This window comes from Sinocyclocheilus grahami, unplaced genomic scaffold (assembly GCF_001515645.1).
Source record: "Sinocyclocheilus grahami isolate Dianchi unplaced genomic scaffold, SAMN03320097.WGS_v1.1 scaffold128.1, whole genome shotgun sequence".
Classification (NCBI taxonomy): domain Eukaryota; kingdom Metazoa; phylum Chordata; class Actinopteri; order Cypriniformes; family Cyprinidae; genus Sinocyclocheilus; species Sinocyclocheilus grahami.
In genome coordinates, this window is record NW_015505307.1 from 185,019 (window position 1) to 208,420 (window position 23,402).

At 35.9% G+C, this 23,402-nt stretch overlaps 3 protein-coding genes across 3 annotated transcripts in view; 2 read left to right on the forward strand and 1 right to left on the reverse strand.

Annotated features, from left to right (window-relative positions):
• Window positions 1-3,678, forward strand: part of LOC107590465 (MICOS complex subunit MIC10-like) — a 4,822-nt gene extending 1,144 nt beyond the window's left edge. Inside the window, exons 2-4 of the mRNA XM_016279209.1 lie at window positions 2,042-2,089; window positions 2,176-2,285; window positions 3,228-3,678. Coding sequence (XP_016134695.1) covers window positions 2,042-2,089; window positions 2,176-2,285; window positions 3,228-3,236 — 167 coding nt within the window. The 3' untranslated portion in view covers window positions 3,237-3,678. The remainder of the gene's footprint in view (window positions 1-2,041; window positions 2,090-2,175; window positions 2,286-3,227) is intronic.
• A 309-nt stretch (window positions 3,679-3,987) lies between these two features.
• LOC107590464 (5-hydroxytryptamine receptor 6-like) lies at window positions 3,988-7,778 on the forward strand. Its single transcript, XM_016279207.1, has 3 exons — window positions 3,988-6,099; window positions 6,732-6,866; window positions 7,340-7,778. The coding sequence occupies exons 1-3, from the start codon at window positions 5,116-5,118 to the stop codon at window positions 7,697-7,699; spliced, it is 1,479 nt and encodes a 492-aa protein (XP_016134693.1). The 5' UTR covers window positions 3,988-5,115; the 3' UTR covers window positions 7,700-7,778.
• Window positions 7,747-22,009, reverse strand: LOC107590485 (transmembrane and coiled-coil domain-containing protein 4-like). Its single transcript, XM_016279238.1, is given in 13 exon segments — window positions 7,747-9,086; window positions 10,553-10,670; window positions 11,235-11,352; window positions 11,601-11,685; window positions 12,558-12,694; window positions 14,501-14,665; window positions 16,286-16,405; window positions 17,176-17,319; window positions 18,242-18,339; window positions 18,757-18,886; window positions 19,419-19,432; window positions 20,231-20,366; window positions 21,875-22,009. Coding segments are annotated over 13 exon segments (1,926 nt in total). The 5' UTR covers window positions 21,921-22,009; the 3' UTR covers window positions 7,747-8,471.
• Between the last annotated feature and the right edge of the window lie 1,393 nt (window positions 22,010-23,402).

Genomic DNA, 23,402 nt, shown 5'->3' on the forward strand with positions numbered 1-23,402 from the left:
GTACTTTTATTTAATCCAAACTGTGTTCATATTTAATTTTAAAGGGCTTTTAAACCCTACTAGAGATATTCAGCCAAGAACTACAACTAACTAACAAAAAACACTTTTTCTGATGGACTGATATGACAAACACTGTTAGCCATACATTTGTACATTCTCTAACACGCATATTTTGGTTACACATTTCATTTAAAAGCCTCTGGTGTGTAAAAATAGTAAATACCATTATGTCCTCCTTTTTTTTTTAAAATAATAAAAGTTATAGGGGCATTAAATAGTTAACAAAGAAATCATTTTGAACAAAATTCATTCTAATGCTCATTATATTAGCATTAGCCACGCTTATGCTAACGATTAACTATGTATACGCTAACGGCGATGTTTATTTCAATCCGAAATTCTAATTTAAATATGGAATAATATTCCGAGGTGTTTCGTTAGTTTAATGCGTTTCCTCCTCTTGAGGTCGCCACTGCTTTTAAGAAGAGGTTGCCAGGTTTTCACAACAAAACCCGCCTAATCACGTTTCGAGGGGGTCCCCCAGGGTCAACAATACTACAGCGAGAATAAAAGTTACGCCTTCTTTCTTTGCGTGAACATTTGGGCGGCGTTATGCAAATCTTCCCACATAGTGATGTAGACATGTGGGGGCGTGTTAGAATGAGCCGTTTTAGGTAGACGTGGTTAACTCTTAACTTTTATAAAGAATATCTCTTTGGATTTGAGACTTTAGTCTTTGCAACTTTACAGATCTTCTTTATGCACCAAGAGCTTGTAACACTCCAAAGAGAAAGGAAAACTTGAAATCGCATCATATGACCCCTTTAAGAAAACCTGGTACCGTAACGTTTTCATTTTTTTAGTACCGACTTGGTACCGAAATACTGGGTCTTTTGACAACACTAGATTCAAATATGATAATCTTGTACCATATTGATATAAAAATACAAAGAGTAAGAAAATATATTCCATTTGTTGCAACTGCAGGGGTTTGTGAGTTTAATGAAAAGCTAATGATTTATTAAATGATAAAAAATTATAAATGTCATTTTAAAATAACATCAATCAAAATAAAATGCATAGTAATTTTTTTTTACATATTTTATTTGTTTACCTGCATTTCATGTGACCATTAATCAACAGTCAGAGAACCTTAAACATGCAAGTGTGATAATTAATTATTAAAATATTTATTTTAAAATCTCAGGGGTTCTACAAGTAAATATATTAGGTGAAAGAGGTTCAGATGACCAAAAAAAAAACGTTTGGGAATGCATGCATTACATGTAAATAAGAAATAACGTGAATTTGTGCATTTTAATGTGTTTGAAAGACAAAAGCTTCCTTAATGTCATTATAGTAATACATGGATAAATTACCTACTGAGTGATAATTCAAATAAAAATGAATGTGTTCATCAGTAGTTGATGCAAATGCAGTGTTGAAACAGTGGTCAAGTGATGTGTGGCCACCTGACTAATGACTGATCTTTGTGTGAACGTCCGGCTATTTTAGAAAAGAAAAATTAAAAGATGAAAAAAAGGAATTAGGGAGAATCAATACATTGAGTAATTTATTGCTATTGGGTGAATAATATATAGCCTAATCATGTAATCAACAAAAATAGTAACTGTAATCTTATTATGATTATTTAAAAATTTTATTTAATCTAATTACAAATCATTTTTGGAATCTGATTACATAATCCAGATCACATGTAATCGTTTACTACCCAGCTCTGTTTGCTGTGTACCATGGTTGTTATCATGGTATGCGTTAAAGTACCATGAATTCACAGCGAAAGACACAAAAGCTGTCACTGGGGAGGTACCTTTTCAAAAGCTACACTTTTGTTACTTTTAGGTACTAATATGTGCCCTTTAGGTATAAAAGTTGTACCCTTTGAAAAGGTACCGCTTCAGTGACAGCCTTTTTTTTCTTCTTTTTTTTCTGAGAGTGTATCAAAGTAGTTGTATTAAGATACGGGCATAAGATATGGACATGCTGGGTAATTTTGTAATATAATGTTTTTCTCTAATAGGTACCGGTCTGGGTCTAGGAATTGTGTTCTCTGTTGTTTTCTTCAAGCGTAAGTATATTATATTATACCTTGTGTAAACCAGATTTATTAGAATGAGTCTTCATTCATTCTAATGTGAGAATTTGTTTGTGCAGGCCGGACGTGGCCCATTGTGTTTGGTGCAGGACTGGGTCTTGGCATGGCTTATTCCAACTGCCAGAATGACTTGAGGTCACGTTATGTACTGCACAGTAAAGTTGCTAAGGTTTGTGTTTTGATTATGGAGGTCACGTGTTGTCTTGATCAAATCTCACCAAGCCGTTCAAGTCTGTGTGGCCGAAATATCTGTTTGCATTTTATACATTTATTAAAACATGCATAGAATTATCCTAAATGTGAATGGAGGAAAATATTTCTAGAATTTTTTTTTTTTATGAATAATTTATAAAATGTATATACAAGTTTTTGTTAATAGTTTGAATGAGCTTTTTATATTTTCTGTTTTAAAAAGTTTTCATATTTTTAGTAATCGTCTTCATTTTAGTTTGAATAAATGTGTACAGCTCTGTCTGGATGATTACAATTAGTACATCTGTCAGTTATTCTGAAGTCATAAAAGCTTCACGTGTAATGGAAAAATTAAAAAAATATATATTATTAATAATACATTGTATATATTTTATGTATGTCTATATAGCTATTACATTTGAGTTCATTTAGTACTTCAGTTTTGAACAAAAATGAGAAGCCTTTGCATCAAGCTGAAATAAAATAAAAAACACTATTTTATTTCAGATAATCTTTATTTTATTTCAAGTAATATTTAGTTTTTTTTTTTAGTTAATAATGATATGGTTTTAGTTAATAATGCTAACCCTAATAAAAATGTGCTTTTGCCCAACTATATATTCAATTATATTCAGTTATTGCAATGTTTGTTAAATTGTGACATTCTTTTGCTTTTCCATATGAATATAATTTCATAGGTGATCATGTAGCCTATTCAGATCATATCAAAATATTGTAATGCATCAAGATTTTTTTTGTGCGTGTTGTATGTATTCTTTCACATCAGTTTGTACTTTTTCTATAAACTGATTTATTTGCGACTTTTAACATAAGATAAGCATGGAAACTCTGACTGAAGACATTTGAAGATCAGTTGAAGTGTTTCAAATCCTGACCTGTTTTCTCTCGTCTCTTTCAGGAGCAGTAGAGTCACGTCAGTTATGTCATCTGCCTTGCTTTTCATATTCAAAGCCTGACACAATCAGACTGGTTTTTCAGACTGGTTGACTTTCTTTCTCCATAACGTCCATGTTGTACAGGACAGTCTGTGTGTATTTAATAAAATATTAAAAAAGGAGATTAGTTTGCTAAGGATGATTTGAATGTGATTTTTTTTTTTAATTTATAAAAAATGGCCCTACAGTAACATGCGTTCCAAAAATCATAGCCTTCTATTAGAACCCCAGTGACAGCATCCCACGCTGTCGTCTAGCTTTTGACCAAGGCCAAGATGATATTTGGCAACCGTGCTAAACTAGTGCACTTTGCTTAAATCAAAACATTTGCTCAAACCTGCAGTGGGTCCAGAGCAGTGTTGGCATGGTGACAGTTCTTCAGTAGTGAAGTACAAGCATTCCTTTTTTTTTTTTTTTTTCTGCCGTGCTTATTTCATTATTGTAATGTTGCTTTTTACATAAAGGTAAAAGTACATATCGAAATAAGTTCTCATGCATGACCTTGTTCAGAAGTAAGGCTTCAGGGAATTGTTGGCTGTAATGATTATAAAACAAGAAATATTAAATGTATCATATTTTGCTTTGGTCAGAGGTATATACATGTACAACAGTTACGAAAGATCTTTTCAGCTTTTTTCATCTTGGAATAAACTTTAATTTCAAAACCCATTTTTTTTCTCGTTTATAGTTCTCAGATGTTATCACTATAATTGCACAATCAAAAAACAAAAAAATTAATTAAATAATGGACATGTGTACAATGACTCACATTTCCACATCTAAAATTACAAAACAAAAACAAATGACAGAAATGCATTTAAAAGGGAAGTCTATTGTGCAATTGCAACTGTATTGAAAACGTTGTTGTAGTCTGTGTTTTGACAATCAACCTAAAAAAATATATATATTCGTAGAGGTACCAAATATCACAGTCAAGATGAAGCACAGAAGCAAAAGTGTTCACACACACACAAAATGTCTTGTAAAATTACATTTTATTCATTTGGTAGCACTAGCAATCTTATATAAAAAAAAATTCCCATATCTCACATTTACATAAGCCTTTTGTTCGATGTTAATTGCTTGCCTTAATTAACCCTGAATAATGATTGGCTGTGAATGTGCATAAAGTCGCATTAAGAGCGCGATGCTCAGACACGCTTTATGCCCAGCGGCAGAGTGCGGATCCCACAGGCACCCTGAAGTGGACGATACAGGGATTAGAAGGGCGCAGGGAACCGCAAAGACGCCAACACAGTTACCTCTAGTGCACTCGTCTGCTCCCTTTTACTCAATTACAGCCACAATTACTGAATAAAGAACATTGAGCTCATAAAAATGCATAGAAAGCAAACAGAACTCTACCTTAACGCCAAGAACTGGACCGAGATAAGTTTGTTTTTTAATTCACTCATCTAAAAATATCGATACGGTATCTTGCTCTTGTAACACTCCTTCTCTTTCTCTCACACGCTCTCGTACCGAAGCCCACCTCTCAGTTGCCCTCCCCCAAAGAGTGTCATCATGACACGTAGCTTTGAAATACTCTTGACAGGCACAGAATTGCTCATACTGGTGCTAAGCATTGAAGAAGCCAGACTATTGACAAGGAAATGTGTCATTTTATTGCTTTGCTCATCTCACGTTAACAAATGGAGGGATGGCAGCTGGACATCCTTGCACTGGTGTGACTGAGGCACAGAGAGGGAGTGAAATCACCAACCTTGCCAGGGGAAAGATGGAAAGGATTACTATAAATGGGACATCTTGATCTTTTTTGAGGTGGTCTGCATCAGATTTCAGTGAGGTGACCCGCAGATCAACTGTTTCACATTCAGCATCACTCTCTCAATGCACTTGAAAAACGCTGGATGTGTGCTCGCTTCATCGAGACCACAGGAAGCGCACACAGTCCTATTCAACTCTCCGATGATGAGTGGCTCACCTATCCCTCGAGTAGAGGCAGCATCAGGTGTGAATGCCTGGAATGTTCACAGGAGCTTCAATGACAGCGGTATTATCGGTGATGGTTGGAGCATTAGTGGCAGCGGTCCCTGGCTTCTCGCAGTCATGCTGTCCCTTATAATTCTGGTGACAGCTTGTGGGAACATTTTGTTGATTGCCTTGGTGTTTGCACATCGGTCGCTGCGCTGCACCTCCAATTGCTTCCTAGTGTCCCTCTTCCTGTCAGACTTGATGGTGGCTTTGGTCGTGATGCCCCCTGCTATGCTCAATGTGCTGTGTGGGACCTGGGTGCTGGCGCCTGGATTCTGCCCCGTCTGGCTTTGCTTCGACGTGATGTGCTGTAGTGCCTCCATTCTCAACTTGTGTGTCATCAGTCTGGACCGCTACCTCTTCATCATCTCTCCGCTGCGATACAAACAACACATGACCCCGCCTCGTGCCTTGCTTCTGGTGGGTGGGGCTTGGGGGTTGGCAGCCCTCACTTCCTTTCTGCCAATCAAGATGGACTGGCACAGCCTGGGTCGCATGCAAGACCTTTCCGAGAATGATCTCGCCAACACCACAGTCTCGCAATTGAGTTTCTTCTACCCCTCTTCGTACTTCCAGCTTACCACGTCAGGGACGCCGTCCATGCAGTGCCGCCTGCGGGTGACTCTCCCCTTTGCCCTCGTTGCGACCTTTCTCACCTTCTTCTTGCCTTCTACAGCCATTTGTTTTACCTACTGCCGGATCCTGTTGGCGGCCAGAAGACAGGCACGACAGGTGGAGGCTCTTACTCATCCTCCTTACCCACCTCCTTCTCCCAGTCATGCCATCCAGGATGGAGATGACTACAGCCATCAGGAGCCACCCGTGTTGCGGCAAGCTCTGGTGAGAATTTTTGAGTCAGAGAAAACCGTGGGATAGAAATTCAATTCTTCAAGTAGCAAGTCTTAGAATAGAGTTATTAGATGCAATTTCTGGTGAATGTATTGCTTCATGTATGTGTGTGAGAGAGAGTGAATTCTTCTTAAAACTTGCAGAGAACTCTCGACAAACTAAGCCACTTGGAGTGCATGCATTCTCAAACTGTTTTGGCCTATTGTTCATTCACGTACTCACTGCTTATGCAAGTGAAGGCTGTGTGATCACCGACACAATGCAGCATGTTGAGAATGTGTAGAGAATTCCCAGCACCTTAACAAACACAACAAGAAAGCTGAAATATGTAGCAGAAAAGGAAAACTCAATTTTAAGGACTGGAACAGAAAGTAATGAGAGACAAGATGAGGGTGTCGGAGTGCCAATAAGGCATTTGAAGATGAGGAAGGGCGAAATGGGAGGGTAGAACTATTCAGACCTTGTGAGGCACTCACTTTCAAGAGCTTTCATTTGAGAGAGGGAAAGACATAAATAATTACCCAAGGCCAAAGTAACATTACTACCCATCTCTCAGCAGGTGCATCACTGTGAAATCTCTAAGAATACATTATTTTCTCTCTCTTCCTGTCTCTTTGTCTCAGTTGTCGGTGAACAGTGAGCGCAGACTGGCACACAGGCAAAGAAAGAGAGCTCTGAAAGCCAGTCTTACCCTGGGAGTGCTCCTGGGTCTCTTCTTCAGTGCCTGGCTTCCCTTTTTTATCACCAACATGGCACAGGTCAGTCCACAAAACAAAGTTAAGAAGCATCCTCATTCACGTTGACTGCTAAACTCACTCACATATTGAACCTTACCTTGACCTTAACAAGCATGTAACAAAAAAAGGGGATGGGTGGTAAATTAATTGCAATATGACAAAGTGACGAAGAGAAAGATTCCTATTTAATTTGCGCAATTATTCCTTATCCTGCTCTCGAGCTTTCAAGGATCCCGTTCCCCATCTGTGTCCCTCACTTTGCTCAGATTTCGAGCTTCTGGGCAAGCCTGTCTCTAGTCCTCCTTCACACACAATATGGTGTGTGAATAGCACTCCATCTCTATCTCCTACTCTCCCCTTCTTCATCCGTGGCATCCTGACATCCTCTTCCGATGAACTAGACATCTTTGACCTTTTCCACCTCTTTGGTTTTGAGTCTCAGCTACATCGTGTATTGATTTTGTGATCTAAGACCTTTTCTTCTGTACATTCAGGCGGTGTGTGAGTGTGTACCACCTTCCTTCTTCGATGCCATCACCTGGCTGGGCTACTGTAACAGCACCATGAACCCAATTATATACCCAATGTTCATGAGGGATTTCAAGAGGGCTTTGGCACGGCTTCTACCCTGCTGTTCTTCATCTCAAGCCCCTCGTAGGCCATCGCTGCCGCTTTCCCTTTCTCTACGCAACTCAGGGGAGCCACAACTACCCACTGAACCCCCCTCCCTTGTGTCTGAACCGCCACAACTACCGGCGACGGCAACAGATGCTGTTAACCTTCTCGATGCGGAACATGCTGGGATTGACCTGCCTCTGCTGCTGCCCAACCAGGTCGATACATTAGACGATTGATACGCCAACTGAGACAACAAAAGAAGTGCAATATACTGTGGACAGCAAGATATGTGACTTATAACTATAGGTTTATGAATTTTTTTTTAAAACATACAATGCTAAAAAAAAAAAAAAAATCAATGGGATAAGTGTTAATGGGATAGTCATGCCTAAACTGGAAGGCTGCATCGCTCCTCAAGGCAGATCATAGAGATTGTACATTTTGAACAGACTCAACACGCATCCCGGTTCATTCATTACCATAACAACCAAAACAACAGATGGATAAAGCAGACGAGAGTGAAAGAAATCTCACTAATACTTCACACAATGTCAAGTGGGTTGTCTGTGGAACTATAATTCACATCTTAATTAAACAGCAAACCACTTCTAATGAAGGGGGAAAATGGTATACACGAAATACTGACAGTTTTCACATAGCAGTTTATGACAAATTATATTGAGCAGTGCTTAAAAAATCATGAGATGATAGCCACAAATAACTTAAAAAATATTATTAGACAATATCAGAATGACAAAAAGACAAGGTTCCAGTTGATCCTAGCTTATATTGCTAACTTACATTCTGGGTGGTGTCTAGATGGTAACCCTTCTTCTGCCAAAAGTCTAGTGAGATTCACATGTGACATTCAAACACTGTGTTTATTTGAGTTCCACAGCGACCCTACGCCCAACCCTCAATCCTGGTAGCAGCAAATGCGACTCTCAGGAGAGTTTCTTGGAACAAGGTATACCATCTAGACCCGACCCACATTTTTTGAGTTGTGAATTATGGAAATGTCACGATTTCATTGCTCATGGGCTCAGAACCAGCAGGTTTGCCAATGACTAACTGTTCATGTGCTTCAGTGTGCGACTGGTAGGTTGTGTTTGTGCATTCAGTAGTCCAGTTCATGTCATCCCAGTCCCAGGACGTGTGCTCACAGTATGTGTCACTTTAATCTTCTCTGTCTATTTTGCCTTCATCTTGAGATGGTTCAACATGATCCTTGACTCCGAGAGCACATGGTGAATGCACGTTCCCTTGACAGGGTTCAGGGATGCCATCACATTCACTGATGGAGTCCAATAAATCAGATATATCAGGGATATCCCAGCCATTCTCAGAGTCCTTCCTCTCACACCGTTCCTTGTCTCCAGTCTGTTTCTTGAATTCATTTACATTTGTCTCTGTGGCGTCTGAGGTATCATTGTTTGAAATGTCCATGGATGGTTCCCCCATGACTCTGCTCTGACCAGCTGGTTCTGGAGTGCCTGTTTTTTCCTGAGATAAATGTACCAGCTGTAGTTTGCCACTCAGGGCTCCAGCTTCTTCCCTGGTAGGAACCCCTACTGCTACTAGGATGGTGTCCATCTGACGCATGTAGTCCAGGTGTCCTTTTACCTAAGAGGTGGACAGAACATACCCAGTATTCATAAAGCAAGTGGAAAAGACTTTACATTCCCTAACAATTTTACAGTGCTTGCAGTGCATTATTATATTGATATCCTCATTCTAATTTTAGTGGTGCTTGCAAACTTTTCAGAAAAATCAAGCTTTGGTGTATAACTCAGGCATGCATGATACCTCAAACTACGCAATGTATGTAAGTACTTTTTTTAAGCTATCAAATTTAAATTTTTTCATGCCCTGGTGGACGATAAAAGCAGTGAAAAACTCCCACTGACTTATATTATAAATAGAGAGGCCTGAACCAACATACAGAGAATCGGCTGGAATCCTTTGATTTAGGCCAGTAAGTAACCACCTAGCAACCATCCAGAATACCCTAGCAACAGACTAAAGGACACCATAACAATGTTTTGCACAGGCAAGGACCAGTGTAAGGGTAGATGCCATATTTAATTTTTCACAAAAATATAGAATATACACATTCTTGTCAAGGGGTTGTAATGTTTTTAACTTGGCTGACTGATTTAATTTATTTTCACTATAGCTGCTTTGACACTGCAACATCACATTATGACTAACTTTAGCTAAGTTTTTTTATGAACAGCGAGATTAAAACGGCTCTGACAAACCTAAAACTATAACACTATTCTCTTACAAGCACTGGTATTTATTTCAGGAAATGCACATTTAGTTGCTCATTAACATTTCTTCACATGCCAAACGAAGGTGCAATTCTTCACATGCCTCACATTGCAGTCGCATAATAATTATGTATTACATGAAAATAATTTTACTGCTTTCACGAAAAAAGCATGACATGACAAAAGATACAAAGCATTTCTATATTTGTTCTGGATTAAGGCAGGTGTGATGTAACCTGTATTCTGTGTCTATGAGTTAAGGAAGATCTCAGATCCAGTCCTTTGTTTACAATATGTCACATGGATGGCTGGCATGATGACCTCTGTTGAGATGCACAGACTATCTGTTGATGGATCATTTTAAGTTCAAGTGACTTGATTTTTTTACATATGTGCGTTGCATAAAATAACACTCTTTTTAGGTAATTTTCCCATTTTTTTATGACGTAACAGCATTGGATTTAAGGTCTCCACTTGAATACCAATGAGCGAACTTCCTGCAACAGTAATTACAGTAATTGTAGTCTTTCATGGGTGACAATATAACAATGCCCTTTCTATTCATGGCAGGGGGTGTTTTTTTTATGTCCAAAAAAGTAACTTCAGATGACTTCAAATCTTAGCCAACTGGAAGGAAATGAAACTTCGACTCTGCGATAATATAATGTCAAGCCATTGTGCGGAATTGTTACTTTTGCAGCCAGTAAACTGAATCTGAATCGAAATGCATCTCACAGACACCAAGAATATTTAAAAAAGAACATCTACCGAGAACATCAGGGACTTAATGCTTTCATTTCAAGCTCATTTGCTTACCACTGATGACAGATCAACATTGATTATTTTGCGGTCTTGCGAACTGATTGGCTGCAGCCCAGCAACAGACAGTTGGACAGATGAACTTCTGTAGAGGAATCCAAGAAGCCAATCCCCTCTAAACCAATAAAAACAAAAAGAAACATATTTACGTTTTAGTTATATTTAGTTTAATGCAATAACTGGGACATTCAATTAAAATTAACAATAGTTATTACAAATTATTAAATGTAGTAAACAAAATCATAATCTCCAGATTTGTTTGCAGTTAACATGTTGTGACTTCCGGTTACTTTTTAATAAATAACTAAATTAATAAATGGTCAATTCTAATTCTTCATCTGGTGGCCTAAAATGTAATTCTCTAAATGTGTAATTTAAATTTGACTGAAGACTGGAGTAATGATGCTGAAAATTCAGCTTTGCATCACAGGGATAAATTACAATTTAAAATATATTCAAATAGAAAATACTTTTTTTTTTTTTTTATGTCATATCTGGTTTTCCTGAGCATGAAAGACTTCTTCCAAAAACATTTTAAGAAATCTTACCGGACTCAAAAGTTAGAAAAGTAGTGTATAACAGAAAAAAGAAAGTGAGTTTCAGCAAATTTGAATACTTATGGTAAGGGATTTGAATATACCCCTGACCCTCAGTAGGAGTAATATTAATAGTGTCTTACTTGCAATATCCATTAACAATCTTCCCAGCCACTACCCTGGACAGTCGCTGCCATGCTTTCTCCGATCCGTCCACAGGGGCCCCCAGCAACACCACATCCTCCACCACACCTTCACTACCTGCCCGATAATAAGAGACAAAAGTCCTTCAATGGGCTCTGTGCGATCAGATTCTCATTTGCAGCCTCACACCTCTCAGACTCCATCTTTCATTACGATGATAAAGAGAACACGACTCAATCTGGCTTGCAGGAAATTTGGCCATGCCCAGCTCTCTCATGTGGACACTTCTTGAGACACAAGGTCTTAAAGACAAAAGGATGTTCCCTCGTTATCAGCGACTCATTAAAAATGAATAAAAAGTGTACCTTGATCATTAGCGAGCTCTTCTAGGCAGAAGTAGATGACACGAGCTCCAAGGCTAAAGCCAATTAGATTGACAGGCCGCTTTCCCTGCAGAAAGAAAGAAGATAATTATACTCACATTTGAAAGGAATATTCTGGGTTAATATGATATAGATGATTAACTCTATACAGCCAACTGTACCATGTTTAATATGTAATAAGGCCTTTAAATAAACAATATGATCATGCTGAAAAACCTGTTGTACACAATAAACTACACTCCTATCTAATTGATAGTTTATACTTTTTAGCAAATAAAAGGCATAGAACTGTAAAAATGTCTGCCTTCAGGTTGTGGTTCATGTGTTTATTTTGTGTGTGTGAAAATTTTACTGATTTTTAAAAAGAAAATGTAAGTAAGCATTATATTGTTATTAATATTTCAAGATGACCATTTACTGGACTGAAGCAGCTTAGGTTTACTTATCCATTCTTCATTTTTAAAAAAAATCATGTTAAAATGTATCAGGCTTTTGAGGAACATTTATTTGTCCATTTCTCAATTATCATTGTATTGCGTTGCATTATATGTTTTGAGACTACATTGCTTTGATAATAAAACATTTCAATATCTTACCAATACATCTTATTGAAAGATACAGAGTGACAATTGATATTCATATGCATTTTATGTAACTAGTCTGTTTTACCGTAATATAAATCAAATGTATTTATCAGGATTTCATCTGACCCTTTGGCCATATAAATATCAGCAACTGATTCAAATTGCATATTCTTGCTCAGTTTGGGCCTCTGAATAAAACCAAGGTGTTTTTTCTCCTCAAGTATGAGCCACAGATCCTTCGAGCTTGTATGTGACCCCTAACATTTTCCGAATTAGTCATTTCAAGCCGCATTGAACTGAAATCGTCAAAGACTAAGGAGAATCTTAGGAAGTTGATGTCTTGCATGACTCTGACCTGCCGTCGGCTCCGGAGCACCTGGGCGAGGTGTTTTCCCACCTCTGCTGATCGGCTCAGGCACACTCCCCAGGGGTTGTCGATCACACTGGCCACAGCCAGCAGAGACGCAGGCCATGTCAGAGCCGTTACTATGCCTGAACACAGACAACAGAGTGAGCAATGCAGTTATACTGGACACCTTAAAGAAATGCGTGACAATTAAAATCTTCTTTCATGATTTTATACCCTTTTGGAAAGTGTCTTAATTGTAAATGCACTAATTAAATGCACTTTATTAGTGCATTTAATTAGTGCATTTACAATTAAGGCACTTTCCAAAAGGGTATAAAATAGGGTCGGAAAAATTAAGTAATATGTTGTTCAGGAGGACAAATGGTAACACTTTAGAATAGGGAACACTTATTCACTATTAACTATGACTTTTCCCTCAATAAATTCCTAATTTGCTGCTTATTAATAGTCAGTAAGGTAGTTGTTAAGTTTAGGTATTAGGTAGGATTACGGATATAGAATAAGGCATTAATATGTGCTTAATTAGTATTAATAAATTGCTAATATTCTAGTAATATGCATGCTAATAAGCAACTAGTTAAGAGACCCTAAAATAAAGTGTTACCGGACAAACAAAATACTATATGAGCTGTTTTACTTTCTATTGTAATCCTGTTATCTAATACAGTTTAAACTTTTCCATAAATAGCGAACATGAAAAAAGCTCAATATTAAATATGCAAATGTATTTATACACACACACACATATATACAGTATATACTGTATATAGATACAGTTAATAGATAGATAGATAGATAGATACAGTTAATAGATAGATAGATACAGTTAATAGATAGATAGATAGATAGATAGATACAGTTAATAGATATATAGATAGATAGATAGATAGACAAAGGACTGGATCTGAGATCTTCCTTATCTCATAGATAGATAGATAGGATACCCAGGATGGTTGCTAGGGTGTTGCTATGCGGTTGCTAGGGTACCCGGGGCGGTTGCTAGGTTGGTTTGGATAGTTGCTAGTGTTGCTATGAAGATAGATAGATAGATAGATAGATAGATAGATATATAGATAGATAGATAGATAGATAGATAGACTGTACATACTACCCTTCAAAAGTTTGGGTCAGTACGATTTTTGAAAATAGACTCTTATGCTCACCGAGGCAGCATTTATTTAATCAAAAATACAGTAAAACAGTAATATTGTGAAATATTACTACAATTTAAATAACAGTTCTCTAATTTAATATATTTTAAAATATAATTTATTCCGGTAATCAAAGCTGAATTTTCAGCATCATTACTCCAGTCTTCAGTGTCACATGATCCTTCAGAAATCATTCTAATATGCTGATTTGACACATTATTTTAGGATGATATAAAGAATTTTGATATATAATTCCAAATAATTTTTTTTAGCATTTATTTGAATGTATTTAAATTTATTTGAAATGTAAATCTTTTATTATGTTCTGGGTTCTAAACATTTTACTTTAAAAAACTGGACACATTTGCTTTATTTATTTTGTGATTCTGTTCAAATAGACTGTGAGCTAGAGAAAAGACTGATCTGCGCTTCTGAAGGTGCGTGGGAGGGAATGCTGCCGCTGATTAAAACTGCAACGGCCACTCAGCAAAACATTAAAAATTCCAGCACTGGATCATCATTCATTATAACACACATGAATAAATAAAACAAACTCCAGCTCAACAATAAGACACTTATTCTGTATTCGACACATCCCTGCTGAGACGACTGTCAAAAATGGCCCAATTTAGACTAGATTTAAGATCAAGTGAATAACTATGACTGCACAGTTCAACACTTACATAAGATAAAGCACAAGAGACTTTCTATTTTCCTCAAACCAGTAGTTCTATCTTTTTATAGCTTAACAGCATTAGCACAGTAAAGCAGACATACCTGAGAGCACTGTGTATTTGAGGGCCTCCTGAGCCACAACACTAACAAGCCCATCCCATAATGAGTCCAGAATAGAGCCCAGGTCCAATAAATAACGCGACTCCCATTTCAGACAGTACTGCTCGCCACACGCTCCGAGACTGGACCAGGGAGCCTGAAATGAACCTGTGATGGGCAAGTCCATCTGAACCTTAGTGTCAACAATATTTCATGGGTACTTTGGGCTTATTACAGTAAAAGAATAATACACCCTAAAAATAAAATTTGCTCAATATGTACTCACCCTCAGGCCATCCAAAATGAAGATGAGTTTGTTTCTTCATCAGAAAAACAGATTTGGAGGAATTTAGCATTACATCACCTGCTCACAGGAACAGTCTTGATGGATTTGTTTCTTACAAACATGCAGCTTTTCACTTCACAAGACATTAACTGATGGACTGGAGTGGTGTGGATTACTTGTGGATTATTGTGATGTTTTTATCAGCTGTTTGGACTCTCATTCTGACGGCACCCATTCACTGCAGAGGATCCATTGGTGAGCAACTGATGTAATGCTACATTTCTCCAAATCTGTTCTGATGAAGAAACAAACTCATCTACATCTTGGATGGCCTGAGGGTGAGGACATATTCAGCAAATTTTTATTTCTGGGTGAACTATTCCTTTAATAAATAATAAACAATATATTTGTTTTAGAAGTAACATAATAGTAAACATAATAATACACATAACAGCAACTGAAAAGTGCTATTTTGATGGTTAACTGTGGCACTCACTGTATTTGCCGCTGCACAGCCAGCCCGTCACGGCTATAGTGAGATGAAGATGCTTTCCAGAACTCATCGGAAGAAACTCAAACTCCTCTATAGCGCCGACACGCTTGTTCATTTTATAGCCTGTGTAAAATGAGTAAATATACCTTCAGGTATCCTCATACATATAAACTAAGTGAACATAAACAGAGAGAGGAAACGGAAAACTTGATCTGCAAACAGAAATGAAGAGAGGCAGACGCACAGATAAACTGCATTTGAAGAAACACCAAGCATCTCCAATAACCTTGAGCTGAATTCACTGTGAATGGCAGCTGACGATGTGCTCTTAAAAGCAGGTTTATAGAAAATTCTACTCAAACCAGAAAACGGACTGTAACTTTATCATCATTGTCAGTCTGCTAATTGATCTGCACACCTATCAATCCTGTAACAGTCTAGTGATTCAACAAGAATCATGCTTTTCAAATTATATAAATCACTTGCCCTCCAGGAGTATTTTTTTCCCCAATATAATATTTATTATTGTTATAACTTTTTTATTATCAGTAGTGCTGTCAAATCGACTGTGTATCGAGTGTGCTGTGTATTTTTATATGTATATATAAATACACACACATACATGTATAAATGTAAGAAATATTTACATGTGTATATATTTATAATTATGTATGATTTACATTATATATTTGTGGATTATTGTGATGTTTTTATCAGCTGTTTGGACTCTCATTCTGACGGCACCCATTCACTGCAGAGGATCCATTGGTGAGCAACTGATGTAATGCTACATTTCTCCAAATCTGTTCTGATGAAGAAACAAACTCATCTACATCTTGGATGGCCTGAGGGTGAGAACATATTCAGCAAATTTTTATTTCTGGGTGAACTATTCCTTTAATAAATAATAAACAATATATTTGTTTTAGAAGTAACATAATAGTAAACATAATAATACACATAACAGCAACTGAAAAGTGCTATTTTGATGGTTAACTGTGGCACTCACTGTATTTGCCGCTGCACAGCCAGCCCGTCACGGCTATAGTGAGATGAAGATGCTTTCCAGAACTCATCGGAAGAAACTCAAACTCCTCTATAGCGCCGACACGCTTGTTCATTTTATAGCCTGTGTAAAATGAGTAAATATACCTTCAGGTATCCTCATACATATAAACTAAGTGAACATAAACAGAGAGAGGAAACGGAAAACTTGATCTGCAAACAGAAATGAAGAGAGGCAGACGCACAGATAAACTGCATTTGAAGAAACACCAAGCATCTCCAATAACCTTGAGCTGAATTCACTGTGAATGGCAGCTGACGATGTGCTCTTAAAAGCAGGTTTATAGAAAATTCTACTCAAACCAGAAAACGGACTGTAACTTTATCATCATTGTCAGTCTGCTAATTCATCTGCACACCTATCAATCCTGTAACAGTCTAGTGATTCAACAAGAATCATGCTTTTCAAATTATATAAATCACTTGCCCTCCAGGACGAACAGAACCTTACATAGCAACACTGCATTAAAGTTGTGTAAATGCAATAGATAAATAATGCAATAAGCCATGAGAGGCTTATAGTAATTTTACCATGAACGCAAATGATAAAGTACACCAAAGTTCAATAAATAATTCATTTGATAATAACAGACTTATTATTATTAATTTTTTTCCCCAATATAATATTTATTATTGTTATAATTTTTTTATTATCAGTAGTGCTGTCAAATCGACTGTGTATCGAGTGTGCTGTGTATTTTTATATGTATATATAAATACACACACATACATGTATAAATGTAAGAAATATTTACATGTGTATATATTTATAATTATGTATGATTTACATTATATATATACATAAACAAGCTTCAAATAGGTCAGCTAGCTCACCTGTTAACCCGGCCCCTGCGGCTCCAAACAAGGAAGCCATGATGGCGATGCCCGTGGCTGATCCCAGCACAGCGGCTCCTCCCGCTCCTAGCACCGCTCCTGCCCCAGCAGCCACAAGAGGAGCCGCCAGCCCTCCTGTAACACCTGATAAAAACACATGCATTATCATGAACACCAGACAAATGAAACTAAACCTCATTACACCAGTGCTGGACATGCTCTAGTCATATTTCAGCTCAAAATTAACAGAAAGAACTAAGAGATCAAACATTTTAAGTAAGTAATTTAATTATCTAAAATATTAATGTAAATAAAAAATTATAATTGTTTAGCTTAAAGTTTTTTTTAAATTCTGATAGTTTTTTATTAAAATTAAGCATATTTCCCTTCAAATTATCATAATCATATCATAAACACAAAAATTCTTCAAAATTATTTAAATTGTGAATTATTTATATATCATGGTAGTATTTGCTGTATTTGAATTAATTCATTAATTTAACCTATGAATGAATATTGTTTTAATATAAATAAACAAACATCACAAATAAAACATCTGGATGCATTACAGTAATGAAAGTTTTTAAATATAAATATAAATATATATAATTTTAATTTAAATAAATAAATAATAATAAAATCACAATTGAAACATCCTGATGCATTACAGTAATGAAATGTTTAAAATATAAATAATAAATATGTATTTAATTAAAATAATACTAATAATAATATTAATAATAACAGTCACAAATAAAATATTATCTTACAATACACTTTATGGTAGTTCAATTGTTTAAATAAACATGGTAGTTAAATTGCTTAAATATAAATTAAATACATATTTATTATAAATAAATAAATAAATAAAACATCCAAATGCATTACAGTAACGAAAATTTGGTTTTCAATGTCCTAAAAAAGCATGAAAGGCTTAATTTTCTTAAATGAATTTTTACAAACAAACAAATAGGCTTTATTAATGTTCTCATGGACTTTTCACTGACATTCACCTTGGTGAGACCAATGCATTTTAAAACTAACGTCCAGTGGCATTTAGACTCACCAATTACTGTTCCTCCACCCACAGTGGCAAGTCCGATGAGCAGGTACCGGCGCAATTTACGACCTCTCTCTTTCTTCTGCCTTCTTGATGACTCTTCTCTGTTGAGAGAATGCCCATTTGATTCATAACATGCTCACTGGAGCTGCTGAAAACTCAGAGGTCTTGTTCATTGTCAACTGAATTCTATTAGAAACTAAAACTAACATGAAAGCGCTGAACTGAAAGGAAATCGTAGACTGCATATACACAAAACACTCACGGATGTGCACGGTCCACATCACATGCAGAAGAGAACACATTAACAGACAGAAATCAGCAAACAGATTCAGGTTTGTTCCTCATGTCAACATTTTTACAGCACTTTCACTGTTTCACAATGATATTGATTGTGCCCCTGTATTGACTTTTCTTTGTGAATCAGCAGATGGCTCTCCGTGGGCTTGCGAAACCAGTGTGTGTTTTACATGTTGATAACCCCCCCCCCCCAAAAAATCCCATAAAGGAGTTTCACTCACTTGCTCTCCTCTCCTGACTCTCTCAATTTCTCTCCGAGAGTCTCTTCAAAATCCTCCAGCTGCTGTTGGGTCACACGCAGCAGACAGCTGACATGTCGGATCAGAACTCGAGCCCTGGCATCATAACGTCCTGCATCAAAAAATGGTTATTACATGGAAAACAAGATTGGAGGAAGAATAATCAATCTCACAGAAAAATGTCTAGTTCATACTTTACCATAAAAAATCTAAAGAAAAAACAATCTTGCATACAGAAAACAAAGACTTTTAGAAGCATTTCGTCAACTCTATTTTTATAGCTCTTTATACAATAGAGATCGTTTCAAAGAAGCTTAACAGTATTAAATAGGAAAGTAACAGAGTCAATGATGCCAACTTCAAATATGAGGCAAATCCCAATTTTTATTTTTATTATAAATGAATCAAATTAATAAAAATTATTTTATAATAAAAATAATTTTATAAATAATTTTTTTTAAATAAATAAATATATTTCATTAAAATAAATAAAACCCAGACAAATTATGGTCTTGGACATTTGGGGGACAATTTTAAAAAAGACTGAAAAGCTTTTTTTTTTATAAACAGTTTTTAAAAAATATAATTAATAAATACACCTCTTAAAAATAAGCTTTATTTTCTGTATGCATGTTTTCACAGACTTTTCATTGACATTCTGGACAAATTTAGATTAAAACAGTTAAGATGTTTTGTACATTATTAAAAGTAAAATGCAATGTAATTTTTTCTCACATTTACATAAATAATAAATAGTATAAATTAATATAGTAGAATAAATAATATTAGGCATTTGTTGCATCCAGTGGGGACATAATTAAGGATTATAATGACTTATACTGCACGTATACGTATACTATACTATACTGTATATAACGCGTCTTTTTACGAGTTGCGTTGCATCGCGCCCTGTAGACATAAAACCATGTCTGCATTTGTGATCGGAGAAATGACAAACAAGCGCTACTCTACACTGCTCAAAAAACTCGCGTTTGAATCATCAGTGGCAAATTCTTTAAATATGAAAAACGTACTTACAGGCTGTGAGTCAGAACAGCCGGCATTGTAGTCTACTCTCCCAGGATCAGGAAACAGTCCTCCATAAAATGTGCTGCACACATCTGAATATTTGGGTTGAACTGTTCTGGAACAGTGTTGTAAATACAACTTAACCACTGATTTCTAGTCGTGTCCTCTTTTGGAAGACCAAACAAAGTAGTTTCACTTTCACAATGAAACACACAACGTGCTCACAACATATTCTTTTATAAAGAATATCTCTTTGGATCTGAGACTTTAGTCTTTGCAACTTCAGGGATCTTATCTATTTACGAACAGCTTGTAACACTCCAAAGAGAAAGGAAAACGTGAAATTGCATTATATGACCCCTTTAACGCTAATGTCTATTAGTAAACAGCACATTAAAGTGATTTTATTATTATATATTTTTTTTACTTTTGCTCAGGTCCTTGAAAGAGCTGGCCCAAAGACACTCCACATAACCCAGCGTACGCAAAGCGCCCTGGTTCACTCAGCTGTCGACCAAACACTTTCTCTGCTGGTGACTGATCATGCTTCTGTCCTCCTGGGTCTGTAACAATAAAACGACTAAATGCAAAATCAAAAAATTTACAAAGTTCCTGTGAAGAATGTGTGGGTGTTCAATAACAGATACACACAGACTTTGTCACATCAGACCTAGTCCTCCACATCTACATTACATGCTTATTACAGGGGTCCAAGAAGAAAAAGCTTCTGACATTCGTTCAATTTTATGACCTTCTTTTGTTTCTTGAAGAACAGACCTGCCTTTTGGACCCAATGTCTGCTTTTTGTGCTTTTGAAAGTTTAATATTTTTGTGGTGGAAAGGGGTTCCAGATCAAACATAATTTGCATGTTTTCTGATATCGGAGGCCAAACTAAATATTTTATTATAACTTTCTACTTTGCATAAGATATATGCACAAACATGTGACACTTTATGACACTATGCGTAATTCTTTAATAATACAGCATATGCAGTGTTGGGGAAAGTTACTTTTAAAAGTAATGCATTACAATATTGCATTACTCCATAAAAAAAGTAACTAATTACGTTACTTAGTTACTTTTTTATGGAAAGTAATGCGTTACGTTACTTTTGCGTTACTTTTTAAATCCGGACAGGGCTTGCTTGTTCGCTTTTAAAATAAAAAAGTTCTATTTTTGGCAAATATAAAAGCCTTTTCACACCAAAAGCGAAATGAATGCACCTCAGGCTGAAGGGAAAGTACATTTACGTCCGTACAGTAGAACGCAGAAGAAGAAATTTCAACACACTTCAGCAATAAAAAAAGACATTGGTTAATAGAATGGAATTAAATACTTAAAGCATATTTGTGTTGTTTAACATTTAATTATTGCAGGTTTGCGTCATATTCTGAGTTGCATTATTTGTATTCATTTTGAGGAATACTGAATCTGTGTGTTTTTTTTTTTTTGTGAGTGAGATGAATTAACGCATATTCATATTTATTTCAGAACTACAGTAACATCTGGTTTCTCTCAACATGGGCACAGGAGAGCTGTCAATCAATAAATTGATAAAAAAAGTAACTTGCGTTACTTATTTGAAAAAGTAACTCCGATATTCTCTTGTAAATTAAAAAGTAATGCGTTACTTTACTAGTTACTTGAAAAAAGTAATCTGATTACGTAACTCGCGTTACCCCCAACACTGAGCATATGTAGTACTCATTGGTCTCGAGATCATATGAAGTCCCTGAAAATACATTGAAAAGGCATTGCAAAATATGCAATGTGTTATTATCTAACACAAAATGTCTCTTGTTTATCCAAAACATTGTTTAAGGCCTCGACCTTTTCCTGCATCTGCGATAAAACCCCAGAAGTGAGCGAGCAGCTGCTGGACACGTATCAACAACATTAATATAAGTCTCATCATGAGAATGAAATATAATACAACGTAACCAACAATAATTAATGAATTCTCTCAAAATAAGAAAACCAAAGACTCTTATTTTGTTGCTATCTGTTCTCTGCAAAACTAAAATGCTTTCAAAAGTCCTCAAATAAACTTTTGAAAAGTCTATAAACACCTGGAGTTAGCGTCGGCTCCTCGTTGTTGTTAGGTGCTGTTTCCATTGGTTTATCCTCACAATAAGTTACAGATTTGTTCTCTCCGTGGAGGAAAGTTGTTACTTTGTTGTCGTGACAGATGAAAGTTCAGCCCTAAGTTGTTGTTGTATGCAAGCAGCGCCCTCTATCCATCAAATCAGTTCGCGCATAACGGAGGACTGGCTAATGAATATTAATCACGCAATGTCACGCTCGCCCAGTTGGCTTCACCGATTGGCTGAACTGCTTGGTTTGCCGCATGAATATTAATAACGCAACGTAACAGTATCGGAATGTTACTTGGCAACTTCACCACGACTTTTTGAAATTGTTAAAAAACAGAAAGTCATTAACATGTTTAAAATATTATGACATTATTTTCAGTGCCCGTTACTAATTAATATCACACTATGTATAGCACTGACTGTCTTATGCTATGCTCTGTTTGTTATTTGTTCTATTTTCATTAATAAAAAAATTAAAATAAAATAAAAACTTCACCAGGACTTCAAATATTATTTGGTAAAATTAAAATCTGATATTGATTTTAGTTGCTCCTTTTGTGTCAGTTGCCCTGAAACTGTGGTACATTTGTTTTGTAATTGCCCTTTTGTAAAACTATTTTGGCAAAATGTATGTAATTTTATAGTACAAAATATTGATAATCATTTTGTTTTGTTATGGAAAGATGTATTATTTGGCATATTGGAGAACAGCAAAGAAAAGCACAGTCACGTCAATAAATCTGAATTTTTTTACATGCAAAATTTCATATTCACAAATGTAAGTTCTCATGCAAAAAACCTTGTTTTGTTTTGTTTAGGAAGGAAATGGAGCATTATATTGCTACTATACGATTTTCGATGAAACAAAAAGCAATTAAAACGGAGAAAGTTTGTAAACGCTTTAATATTTTTATATAAATTTGTATTTGTATACAGCCCCTCTAGTGTGAGATTGTTTATTTCATGCATAATGTTTATTGTTTATATCATGTATAGTGTTTGTCATATACATGTATTTTGATCTTAATAAAAAAAAAAAAAGTAAATAAAAAAACTTCACCATGACTTGATTTAAAAGTCAAAATAGCAATTTTGCCTCGTGACGATTTTAGATTTATTTGAAACGTTCTACAGAAGGCTAATTATAATTTATGCTATTAAATGTTGACGTTTTGCCCCGAAAAATGACATAAATGTTGCTCTTGTGTTTTAGCATTTCTAGCAGCTGCTTATAAATATTGTGGAATATTAATATTAATTAGGACCGTGACTTGAGGCTCCAAAAAGATGTAGCAAGTAAAGGCAGCATAACTTCATTAATATTCAAAAGCTGAGTCTTCTTAGAAGGATCAATAATTTGAACATATAACATACATAAAGTAAATTTTTTAGGGGTTTTTAAATGATTTTAAGTTTATGTGATGCTGTGAGGAAGATTTATGTTATTGTTTACGTTGTGCCTCATAAATATCATCAGTTGTTCTCTTAGTGTTGTACGGGGAAA